This window comes from Lactuca saligna, chromosome 4 (genome assembly GCF_052625555.1).
Source record: "Lactuca saligna cultivar CGN05327 chromosome 4, ASM5262555v1, whole genome shotgun sequence".
Taxonomy (NCBI): domain Eukaryota; kingdom Viridiplantae; phylum Streptophyta; class Magnoliopsida; order Asterales; family Asteraceae; genus Lactuca; species Lactuca saligna.
The window spans coordinates 36,009,996-36,022,970 of NC_136420.1; the positions used below are offsets into that span (position 1 = coordinate 36,009,996).

General features: G+C 35.5%; 1 protein-coding gene across 1 annotated transcript; it reads right to left on the reverse strand.

Annotated features, from left to right (window-relative positions):
* Positions 1-653: 653 nt before the first annotated feature.
* On the reverse strand, positions 654-1,622 carry LOC145039482 (uncharacterized). Its single transcript, XM_078987537.1, has 2 exons — positions 1,328-1,622; positions 654-1,096 (listed from the first exon to the last, which is right to left on the reverse strand). Exons 1-2 carry the CDS (start codon positions 1,620-1,622, stop codon positions 654-656), a joined length of 738 nt encoding a protein of 245 aa, XP_078843663.1.
* Between the last annotated feature and the right edge of the window lie 11,353 nt (positions 1,623-12,975).

Genomic DNA, 12,975 nt, shown 5'->3' on the forward strand with positions numbered 1-12,975 from the left:
ATTATAAATAATTCACAACAAAATACAGCTAATCCATAGTTTAAACAGAAAATTCATAGTTTAATGTAGTCAATTCACATTTTTAAACACAAAAATCACAGTTTAATATAAAAAAATTATAGTTTAATATAGTCAATTTCACAATTTAAATAAATATTCACAACTTAATGCAACTAATTCAAAGTTTAAAATACAAAAAGCATAGCTTAATACGTAAAATTCACTGTTTATTACAATAAATTTACAGTTTAATACAAAAATTTTAAATTCCCAACAATATATCAATTTAAGGGGCTGTTTGGCAGGATCTGAATTTTTAAGATCTGAATTTTTAAGAGGTTTAAATTTCTAAGAGGGTCTGAAATTTTAAGAGCTGAATGTTTAACATGCTGTTTGGTTGAGACCTCTGAATTGCTGTGCTGAATTATTAAAATGACCATTTTACTATTCTGTTTTATTTTTTATTGAATTCAAGTGTTTGTTTAGAAAATAACCTAATAAATTTCTTAAATAGGTATCAAAAAAATATAAACACCATATAAAATCCCAATTTAACATAAATTTAAAATTAAACACAAATCCAAATCAAACATAAATAGTTTTAAATCCACCCAATCATACTAAAATCCAAATAAGATCCTATAAATTTAAATTTAGCCCAATTGATTCGCAATCTGATCACGCAAACTATCCATGTATTCATTGCCTTGTGAACCCCATTCCATATCGTTTATATTTTGGCCATCATTCTCTCCCCCTTGTGTGTGACCATTGTTCTCCTCGAATGCCATAAATAACTCATCATGAATATTGCACTTCCTTATGAAATTATGGATTGCAAAACAAGCGACAACTATATCTCTTTGCACTGAAAATGGAAAAGGAGCCATTCGCTTTAGGATTGAGAATCTCGCCTTCAAAACACCGTATCCACGTTCAATAACATTTCTGAGTTGCGTATGTGCATGACTGAATTTTTCTTCCTTAGTTAACGGACGTCGCCGTCGATAATCGGATAACCAATATCTCGTGTTGTGGTAAGGAGCCATAAATCCACGAGTGTTGGTGTATGCAACATCGCAAAGGTAATATTTATCTATAAACATGAGTGAATGAAGTATTATGTATAGAAATTTAAAATCCTATTTTATAATAAATTTGAAAAGAATTGAACAAACCTGGAGGAGGGAATGGAAAGCCTGAGGTCGAGTTAAATACAACTTCTTTCAAAACTAGTGAATCATGTGTTATGCCCTCCCACCGGCCCATACGAATGTGAATATCATATCAAAATCACAAATTCCTAACACATTTTGAAAGCATTCACCTTTTCCTCTTCCCCTGTAGCGAGTTTGTTGATCAGCAGACACGACTGCATGTACAAGAGTTCCATTTAACGCAACTATTGCTCCAGGAAATATTTCTTTTACCCTACGATGTCTCTCTGAGGAATTGACAGTTGCATTTGAATTCGTTGGCACTATAACTTCTTTTGCAAAAATCATCATTGCATTTAGCACCTCATGAAAGCATCTATGAACAGTTTCTGTAGAGTGTTGAAACCCTCGTTTGATAATCCTGAATCGTTTATTATGTGCTATAGTTGTCAAGAACATAGCCATCTTTTCTTCAACGCTTATATGTCTACTACTTTGCAACCAATTGCTTCGTCTAAAATGATTGCATAAAAGTACATACGCTTCACGTGAAAGACGCATTAGGTCATGACATTGTGTAGAAGTTCCATGTAACAATTATTGTGTATGTTGATGACTGCTCATTTCCGAATCGTTATCAACTGCCCTTCCAATTCTATTGGATGCTAGATTGAACCAATAGCAACATAGTAAAATGAAAAATGCAATTTCTTCATCCGAATCCATAAGCAATCTGTTATTTTGAAAATACATAACAATTATGTTAACATATAACATAAAAATTCATCCAAAAACATCAAGTCATTCATGTCATATAAAAATCTAGTTCAAACCAAAGATCAAGTAATACAAAACATCAAGTCAAAACATCTAGTTATCCAAAAAAACCATCAAACCATTCAAAACATGTAGTCATTCAAAACATCTACTTATAAAAAAACAAAAAACCATCGACTCAATCAAAACTTAACGAAACATTCCATAATGTGCTCCAACAGTCTTGACCCAATTCTCACAAATAGCTGGATCAATGGTTAACCACACATGCCTCTTATCCGCACCTTCACCAAAAGAGCAACAACAGTAGTGTATCTTGGGTCAAATATTCCCCATCCTAACTTCTTCAACTTTTCCATACATGCTCCCAAATTTGAAGAAGTTTGTTTTTCCACAAATATCTTAGCAACTGTTGCAATATCTTCCCCGATTTCAAGCAATCTTGAATTCGCTGCATCTTTACCCTTATCTTCACTTTTATTTTGACTCTTTGCCGAATCTGTAGTCTTTTGTTTTTTTTGATGGAGCGGAGGACTCTTCATTGAGACCTACAGTTTCTTGTTGAGTGCAGTCAATGTCGTCAAAGTCATGCAAACTATACTGACTTGAATCTTGAGTAGGACGGGGAATGGTAGAAGTTGGCCCCTAACTATGAATGCCTGTCACAGTCACGCCTTCAAACAACTGTGTGCAAAGTTCGGGGTACGGTAGTGGCGTGCGTCTCAAAGAATCCACATGTTTGTTTGACTGTTTGGAAAAATATTTTATTATTTAAACATGATAATATATTTTTTATAACTAAACAAATTACCTTCGATTCTAGTTCCTATTCTTCTTTGGAAAGATTGAAGGTGTTGGTTGTTGGATTATACACGTTACCTGTTTTGTTTTTTTACTTCAAAAGGCACCAAACTTTGACTTTAGCTAGTCATAGTGGTTCTTCATTTGTTTTTGGTCAGCAATAAAATTATGTTCAATTTTTAATGTTTCAGCTACATTCCTCCAAGATAGTGCTTTCAAACTACTCCTTTCACGTCCATTGATTGTAACTTCACGTAAACAAGCTTCTAGAAACATTTTCTCTACACCTTCAACCATCCAACTAATCCTATCCTTCTTTTCTCCCATTTCTTTGATCAATTCAACAAAAAAAAATGCATGTTTTAGCAACAAGTTAAACATTAGAAATACACATTTTCAACAACAATTTACGTAAACAAAGGCACATTTTCAATGACTACTTCAACAAAACAAATGCACATTTTCAACAACTGCTTCAACAAAAAAGGCATAATTAGAAAAACTAATGCATATTTCATGATAACAACAAGATTGAACATTAAAAGTTGTGTATAAAAAATCAACCAAAACATCAAAAATTCAAAATCAACATTTTATCATATCCATTGAACACATTCAAATTCAATCTTATATCATCAAAATCGAGCATATAACATCAAAATCGAGCCTATACCATCAAAAATTCAACATCAACATTTTTTCATATCCATTGAACACATTCGAATTCGATCGTATATCATCAAAATCGAGCATATAACATCAAAATCGATCCTATAAGATCAAAAATTCAACTTCAACATTTTATCTTACCCATTGAACACATCAAAAATCAAGCATATAAAATCATAAAAATATTGATTACAATTGAACAAAACAGGGCCTGATTACTATAACATAAAAACTTGATTTCCATTATGTATTTTCGCATTAGGGTTGAAAGAAGGAAGAACCATAAGAAGATCAATTGAAATCATATAGATTAAAATGGAATAAATTAAAAAAAAGCACCTGTTTTACGTTACAGCAGGAAGAAGACGAGATGGGTGGTCGGCGTCGGTGGTCGGCGTTGTCTCCGGCGGCGCAGGGTTACAGGCGAACAGATGTAGGCGCCACAGGGGAAGAAGCGGCAGGAAGAAAACGTGAAGAAAGACGGTAGCAAGAAGATAGTTCGATCGTGTAGTTTAGGGAAAAACAAAACACACGTTCCTTTTATTATTTTTTTCAGACTTTGTTCCTTATCTGATAAATTAAGAGGTCTTTTTTTAATTTTAAGAGGTAAAAAGTAAGACGCAAACAAATGATCTGAATCTAAAATTTTCAGATATTGCCTCTTAATTTGCTAATTAAGAGGTAAACAAACAGGGCTTAAAACTCTTAATACAGACAATTCATAGTTTAATATACAAAATTCACTACTTAATATAATAAATTCATAATTTAAGACAATTTTTTTTTAATATTTATAATCATATTTTCAAATTAAAACTTATATTTAGACGTTAATATATGGAGACATTTATATATATTAAATTGTGAATTTAATATATTAAGTGTTGAATAAAATTTACAATGTAATACACAATTCACAGTTTAGTATACAAAATTCATCAAATACATTGTGTGCACCACATAAGTTCACAGTTTAATAGAGCTTTTGAGAACTCTCATTTACAATTTAATAATCAATTTAGGACTCTCATTCATTGTATTTATAACATAAAAACATATTAATTCACGTATTCACAGTAACTAACTTAAATAGAACTAAACAGTAGTTGAAACATTAAAACATCACAGTTCAAAGCTTAAAAAAATCAAAATTGATATAATTTGAGAAAACACTAACATAATAACACACATTTTAAATTCAATTCACAGCTTAACAACAATAAAACATAAAGTGAATAAAAACTTGATGCAAACATTATAAAAAACATAATAAACATGGATTAACTACTTAATAGTAGAAAAAAACTATGTTTAACAAAAGTAAACAACAAATGAGAGATTAGAACATTGAGTTCATAACTTAACAAAAAGAAAAAAAAGTAAACAAATATCAACATACCTGATGCAAATATGTGTTTGAGCTTTTGAAGGCGAGTGGGAGTGTTTAGATGCAAGAAAAATAACCCAGATCTTATTTTGTAGTTTAAGTTTAGAGGTTCTTCGGGTTCTTAACATTTAGGGGTTCTCAGTGGAAGATTGAGTATAGAGAGCATATTTTGTTGAAGGAGGAGTGAACATAAAGGGATGAAGCTAGCTTATCAAACCGTTTCGCCGGAGATTCCATCTCTGCCATGGTGGATATGAGTGGTGTAGTTAGGATGAAGAAGAAGAGGTGAACAATAGTGGAACGACATTTTGCTAAAACCCTCTGCCCAAGATTAGGGATGTCAAAAAGTCCCGTGGGACCCCGTTCCCGTTGGGGCCCCGTCCCGTTTGGGGGATTTTTTTTTAAAAAATCGGGGGCGGGGACGGGAGCGGGGGCAAGGTTAACCCCCATTTTAATTTCGGGGGCGGGGGCGGGGGTAGGCAATCCCGTCCCGAAATCCCCATGGGAACCCTGTTAATAAATTACAAATATATTTACATATACTAATTATATAAATATAATAAACTATAACATGATTTTGAGCTTCCAAAATTCATCAAAAAACATGTTTTTAAGCTGTTAGTATAATTTTTTACAATGCCATAACTTTTTTATTTTTAACATATAAAATTTTGCTATAAATAATTATTTGTTACCTAAAAAATAGCTTATATTAACCTAAATAACAACTTATTTTAGCTAAAAAAAAAGTAGCCCAAAAGCAATCGGGGGTGGGAGAACGGGGGCGGGGGCGGGGGTAGGAACATTGGACATTCCGGGGATGGGGGCGGGGGCAGGGGGCAGGGAAATTTCGGGGGCGGGGGTGGGAGATGCACTCCCCGCCCCGTTTGCCCCCGTTGACATCCCTACCCAAGATGAACTTGACTAGGCAAAGATGAACTTAAGAAATCAAATGACTTGACAAATCTTGACCTAGATAGATCCGTTTAGCCTAACAATACGATGCTTGGATAGGTTGAGCAGGGAGATATACATGAGAATCCACTAGTCACACTAAAGAACCCGTATCTAGAACTGTGGTTTTACTTTTCCTCGATGTACAGATTCTGTCCTTCATTCTGGTATTGACAGAGTGACTGGGGAATTCCGATAAAGTAGGTCTGTAGAAAATTATTTTCTTTCTTTCTTACTGTTAGTCATATGTTGCCTCCTTTACGTGATTGGAAGAGATCCGACCTGGACTGCAACATATGCAAATGTATTTCTCTGCATATTATATCTATGAAATTCTTCCTATCTGTTAGCCATATGCTGTCTCCTTTGTGTGATTAACAATCCGACCTAGTACACATCATATGCAACCTTCTACTTCTCAATCCCTCTATAACTATAATTAATTATAATATAAATCTATCCTCTCTATGAATAATAGTCTGCTCACCTAAAGTAAGGAGTATCTCGGAAGTTCTTGATTATTGGGGTATATCAGGAAGCGGGAAACATGTTCTAGTACATCTAAAATTGAACAATTCTAGATTGTTTGTAGATTTCGCTGTTTAATCTAGTAACGTAGGATCAATCAGTCATGTCACTGATAGCATTCCTAAAATTTGTCACAATTTTTCGTGCTTAAGTGGACCACAATACCGACGATCGACCAGATCTATTCATGAAGGGGAAGGTACTGACAAACCGATTAAGACGGTCTAACAACTTTGATCCCAAATATTTTTGTTTTTGTTAAATTTGTTCATAGTTTTCCTCTATGCACAAATTTAAGGGGAGAATTAAAAAAAAATCAAAAATCAAATAAAAATCAGAAAAATTCAAAAATCAAACAAAAAAATAGAAAATTAAAAATAAAAAAAATTGTGTTATTTCTGTTTTTTTTTCCCCAGAAAATATCAAAAATCCAAAAATATTTTTTGTGTGTTAATTTTTCTTTTAGTTTTGTTTTGTCTTGAAAAGTGATTTAAGGCGTAGATGAGACTCGTGGAGACTGTATCGAGATTTTTGAGCCAAAGCTTCATCCGTGACCATCGAAAAATTCTCATTCGAAGGAGCAAGAAATGAAGATTATTCTTTCGACATTCGATCCTTCAATCCTAGAAGCAAGGTGAAGTTGACTTCAAGATTATGTGACGGATTGCATTGAAGCCTCCTCAATTAGTGTGCTAATATCTATAAACTTGCGGAAGTGATCCAGAAGATTCGTTCTCGCTATTCTCTCTAAAGATTCTCAAGCTGAAAGCGCTCTCTTTCAAGAATCAGTACATCAAGCCTCCTCACCCAATGTACGTTCAATGTCAAATTTTGAAGAAAAACCCAACCGCTCGAGATGAAGTCATTCATTGAAGATTAATATGTTCATCTTGAAGCTGTGAAGATATCGAAGATAAAGGCTGAAGCCAAAGCTCCCAATGAAGACTAACAAGAATAGCTAGCTACTTTTTAGGGGGAGTTTGTTGGGTTAATTAGAAAAGAAAGATATAAATCAAGGGGAGGATTGTTGGGTCAAAAAATATGGTTTATACTTTGCTTTTCTAGGAAAATATATTTTTCTATAATGTAATATGTAATTTTGTGGCTGTGTACGGCTGTACATGTGTGTGCGGCCACACACCCTGTGTACGGCCGTACATGCGTGTGCAACTGTACACTTGTGTACTGCTGGGAGTGCTATAAATAGAGGAGTGCATGTGGGAGTGTAAGGCTAGAGAAGAGAGAGAAACTAGAGAGGAACTAGTATGTGTGTGAATCTCTTGTAAGGAGCATAATCAATACATTAGATTCTTCTTAATTATTCTTCTCCTTCTCTTCTATATTGATATGAAATCATCCAATTAATTGGGATTCCGCACCATCAATTGGATCTGATTGATACTCAAGCAATTTGGGGACTTACACCTAAGTACTTGTTCTTATTTTAAATTCCACTTATTGCTATTTAAAATAAATATATTATCAATTAAGAATAATAAGTGTAAAGATATTCCAACTATCATTAAGTTGTTATTAACTTATTTTAGTCTTATTTTTATATTTATATCCGAGTTGAAGTGTTTCTCTAATAATTTGTAAGTATTACACATACATAATAGATTGATTGTTACTTGTTTTCGTTAAAGTTTTTACATTTTGGTAATGTTGTGAAGCATTTTGACTTTGTGGTCGTGAACAAGATGAAACGTAACTATTTTTGTTATTGCAATTTTCTTTATGTAAAAGTGTTTGTCTAATAATTTAGACAATTGCTTGTGTAAATTTTTATTAGAATAATAATATATGAAATATGTTTGGTTAAAAAATTTAGGGTCCTTATGTATAAGTAGAGTTTTCAAAATATGAAAATAAACAATTATAAGACATTGATTACTTTAAATTTTGGTTTTAGTATTTGCTATTAATCAATTTTTGTTCTATCTATCTGTTAACATTACCACAAACAACTATGTTAAATGTAACAGAAAACGTAACATACATGTTACTGCACCAGAACCTTGGCCAAGACCCGGTCTCGGCCTAAGAGAGCCAAGACCAAGGCGACAACTCACTTTCCTTCAGAAGGAAATAATATTCCCCGTGATCCTCTAATTCATTCACGACCAATTAGGACGTGACAAGAGGTTTAGGTGATGCCCAAAACTGACGTCACCAGAGCAGGCCATGTGTCACACTCATTGGACGAGATCCCCCGATCCGTTAGAAACAGATATAAAAGGATATTTTCCGCCTCAAGGAAGGGATCCATCTTCTATCTCACGAATATGACCCTAAAGTTACCTTTCCCAAAAAATTTACTTGATCGTCGGAGCGACGTCTTGGGAGAACACTCGGACGTCCCTTAACGATTCTTTTGTGTTTGTGTTCTCATGAAAGCCTCCAGGACAGATCCATCATCCAACATCTAAACCCCTGTGGAACATGTCACAACATTTGGCTCCATCCGGACGCATCCTCAGAGTGATACAACCAATATACGACACTGGTTCTCTGCGAAAGGGGGATCTAAGCCCAATGGTATCTGGGATGACAACATAAGATTTGTTCAAAATACCGGTGACGTTCAACAACAACCACCGGAAGTGTAGAACACAGGAACCACTCTAGGTGCTAATGCCATAGATCCCACCGATTATGATAGGAACAATAGAGCCAATACTCCAAAGCAGTTTCTAGCAACTATCATCAGATGTTTCACAACCTCAGATAGCGATATCACATCCCAGTATGTTGCACACAAATCCATATGACGACACTGTGGTACTCACTATCTCTAACCCTAGTAAGAGGAACACACCTCACTACGCGGAAGACGTTATTAAGGCACTCTCGAGAAACCTACTCAACATTAGTTTCTCGAGCAGCGATCCCAGACCGTCGAATTGGGATCCATGAGACCCATTCCTTATATCTGGATTCATTCATAACATGAAACTCCACCGAATATACATTGACAATGGTAGTTGCTCCAATATACTTTATGAGCACCATTTCCAACAACTACTAGATACGTGGAAGGAAGGGATACATCCCCCAACCCATGAACCATCGGTAGGATTCATCGGGCATAGCTTGTGGCAACTGGGCACTATTCAACTGCCCTTAATGTTGGCCAGTCACGATGAGAGGGACCGACTCACAAGAATAATCGAATTCTCTATGATCCGGTACCCAACAGAACACAATATTATGCTCGGACGATCAACAATCTCCTTACTACACCTCGTACCATCAACGATCCATGGAATTGTTAAATTTAGCACACGCTAGGGATCGGTGACAGTCCTTTCCACAAACACCAGGGTATAACATTGCCACAAGATCATAGCCACCCCCGAACTCGTGCCCGCGCCAAAGAAGTCCAAGGAGGGATGTTCCACCGAGCAACACCAGTTAAACATGGAATATCCAGAAAAGTTTGTGTGAATCAGCGCTCACTTATCAGACAAAACCAGGGCATGACTGGTAGCGCTCCTGAAGCAATACTCCACTGTCTTCACCTGGAAGCCAACAGATCTGACAGGCGTTGATTGACAGGTTATAGAACACAACCTTAATATCACGCCTGGAAGTAATCCGGTTAAGCAGAAAAAGAGGGGCTAGGCGGTAGAATAGAACAAGGCCATAAATGCAAAGGTGGCGTACAAGGGCTACCATTAAGTACAGATGAAACGAGAGGACGAAGCGAAAAATGCCTTCCACACCGAAAAGGGCACCTTCTGCTACCAAAAAATTCCATTTGGACTCAAGAATGCAAATGCTACTTATTAAAGACTCATGGACAAAGTATTCGCCAATCAAATTGGTAGGAATATTGAAGTTTATTTCGACGACATGGTAGTTAAGAGCCGCAATGAAGAAGCATTAATCCATGATGTGGAAGAAACCTTCCAAACGATTGCCAAAGCAAAGATGAAGTTAAACCCAACTAAGTGAACTTTTGGAGCAGAGGAAGGGAAATTCCGTGGATATCAAATATCCAAGGAAGGAATTCTGCCCAATCCCAACAAAATCCAGGAGTTCTTCAAATCGAAAACACCTCACAACCTCAAGGGTGTGTAGGAGATCAAAAAATGGTTGATGGCATTAGGGGGATTCATCGCCAAATCTATAGAAAAAGCATCCCCTGTACCAAACACTTAAAGGGTGCATAGACAAAAAATAGTTCAAGTTGACAGAAAAAACGGATGCGACATTGTAACAACTGAAAGACGCCCTACACCAACTACCGGCTCCTGTCTGCTCACTGCCAGGGGAAACACTGTAGATGTACCTAGCAGCTTCCGAAGAAGCTATCTCCTTTGTATTAGCGGTGGAGAGTGAAGGCAAGCAGGTTCCCATCCATTTTGTAAGCACGACCCTACAAGGACCAGAGGTCAATTACCCGAGCTTGGAAGAGATCACTTACACACTATGATTCGACTTCCAAGTATCAAACAACGATGCAGAGTACGAAGCGATCTTAGTAGGTGTGAGGCTAGCCAAGGAGGTTGGCACAAAACAACTAGCGGCTCTCAGTGATTAGTTACTTGTCACGACCAATTAAGCGACTCCCAGAACTGAAGTCACCAGGCGGTTAGTTAACATTATATAAGGATCTTTTCCGCCTCAAGGAAGGGATCCATATTCTCTCTCACGAATATTACCCTAAAATTAACTCTCGAAGAAAACTAACTTGATTATTGGAGCGACGTCCCGGGAGAACACCCGTGTGACATCTCCGTTATTACGGCCAGAAAAGACCGATTATGTTTATGCTTTATAAAAACTAGAGTACCATTTTTTAATAAAAATGTTGCGGAATTTGTTCCCAGTAAAACATGATAAATACGTTATCAAAGCATTTCCAAAGAAAAATATTTTTATTCATTTTAAAACATTTGGGATTTCATCGTCAATATAGAAACATTAGCATAAACAGAACTTACATTCATTATCACTAGTGATTTATATCTCCTTAATCTCTCAGTGTAATGTAACTTCATATCAACACCTGTGATATAAATAAACTGAGTGGGTCAGGTTAGGAAACCTGGTGAGTACATAGGGTTTTCAACCCACAATAAATAAGTTTATTAACTTTATCAAACCAAACAAACCTGTTTACTCGTTCCCGTTATCCTCACTTTACGTCCCTAAAACATCTAACACAAGGGACCTAGTCTAAGGACTTTCATTAGGGTGACAACACATGCTTTGGGGGTTCCTCAGCAATTCATGTCAAATAGGGCAACCATGTGGGGAATGGAGTACTGCTAGTGAGCACACAGTTCAAATAAACACCTACAGGTTGTGAGCCTGCTAGCGTTCCACTAGACTATCTAGAACAGTCCGTGGTCGTTATCTATACTCTGCTAGATGATTGTATCATCAATAACATCTATAACGAGGTCTCTCATTATTTTATTTGGTCACACAACAACTATTACACTTGCCTATGTTTTACCCAACATATTTTGTAGGTATAAAATATATAAACAGTTTAAATCATTTAAAACATGTATAAAAATATATCACCCAGCATAGAAAGCAAGTATTCAGACAATATGCACACATAGCATGCAATTTATATTAAATACTTCATATCTATGTGTAAGATGAAAGGGACCATGCACTCACCTAAGAAGGTGGTGACTCGGTACTCGGACAACGCTTCGTTTACTTTAAAATAATTTCCTTCGACGAAACCTAGTATTATTACAGGTACATTTTAGTCTAATATTTACCGTGACTAATTATTATTCTTATTATTATTATATAAGCGTTTAAACAATACTTTCCAACCACTATGTACAGACAGGGGCCAGACATAAAACACCGGAGGGCAGGACCATTTTGGCATATAGCACTTCTGAAATCCAACAACCCTATGCGGTCCTTTAAACCAGATTCCTCGTACCGCGAGAAGTTAAAATGATATTATAACGACACTTATATAATAATAGCTTAAATATTTATTATAAGTTCATAATAACAATACTAATTTTAAATATAAGCTATATTAAAATAGGGTAAGCATAATTTACTTACAAGGGGGTTTTAGCTAGGAGTCGGGCTCTGCAGGGGCTGAAGTTCGTCGCCGAATCTTTCTAAGAAAGATTCGTGTAGCGCTTCGATGCTCACCTTATTATACTAAAACTACAGAAAGAGAAGACGAATCATGAGGAACCGAAATGCTCGGGGGATAAGAAGAAAATACTCTTTAATCAAGAGAACGGTGCAAGAAATATGAGAGCTAGAGGCTCTTATTTATACTAATTGAATTTTTAAAAACTACCCTCCATAATTACTTAATGACCTTATAATTATATAAACAACTAAACACCAATTTATAATACTATTCTAAATAGATTTAACGATATTTTTACTAAACTAATGTCGAAAGAACTCAACATTAGTCGTATAAAGACCACATCGTTGATACCTTTCTAATGATATATACATATGTATATATATGTGTAAGTATATATGATTTATACTTTATTTTAATACATAAATATGCTATTATAATTTCTAACTCGTTTATACAAACTCCGTTTTTGATGTTATTTATATCCACGCGTAGGTGGAGACGTACTCTAGAACTTTCATTTAGACTCCATCGGCTAATTTTGACTTTATTTTTAAAGTTATATTTCTAACAGGCCGGGATAGGATTGGTCCGTTAAAATCTCATAACTT

Coding starts and splice junctions, on each gene's coding strand:
- LOC145039482 (XM_078987537.1), bottom strand. CDS start 1,622: ATGGCTATGTTCTTGACAACTATAGCACATAATAAACGATTCAGGATT. Junction 1,097..1,327: donor CTACAGGGGAAGAGGAAAAG/GTGAATGCTTTC, acceptor TCATGTTTATAG/ATAAATATTACCTTTGCGAT.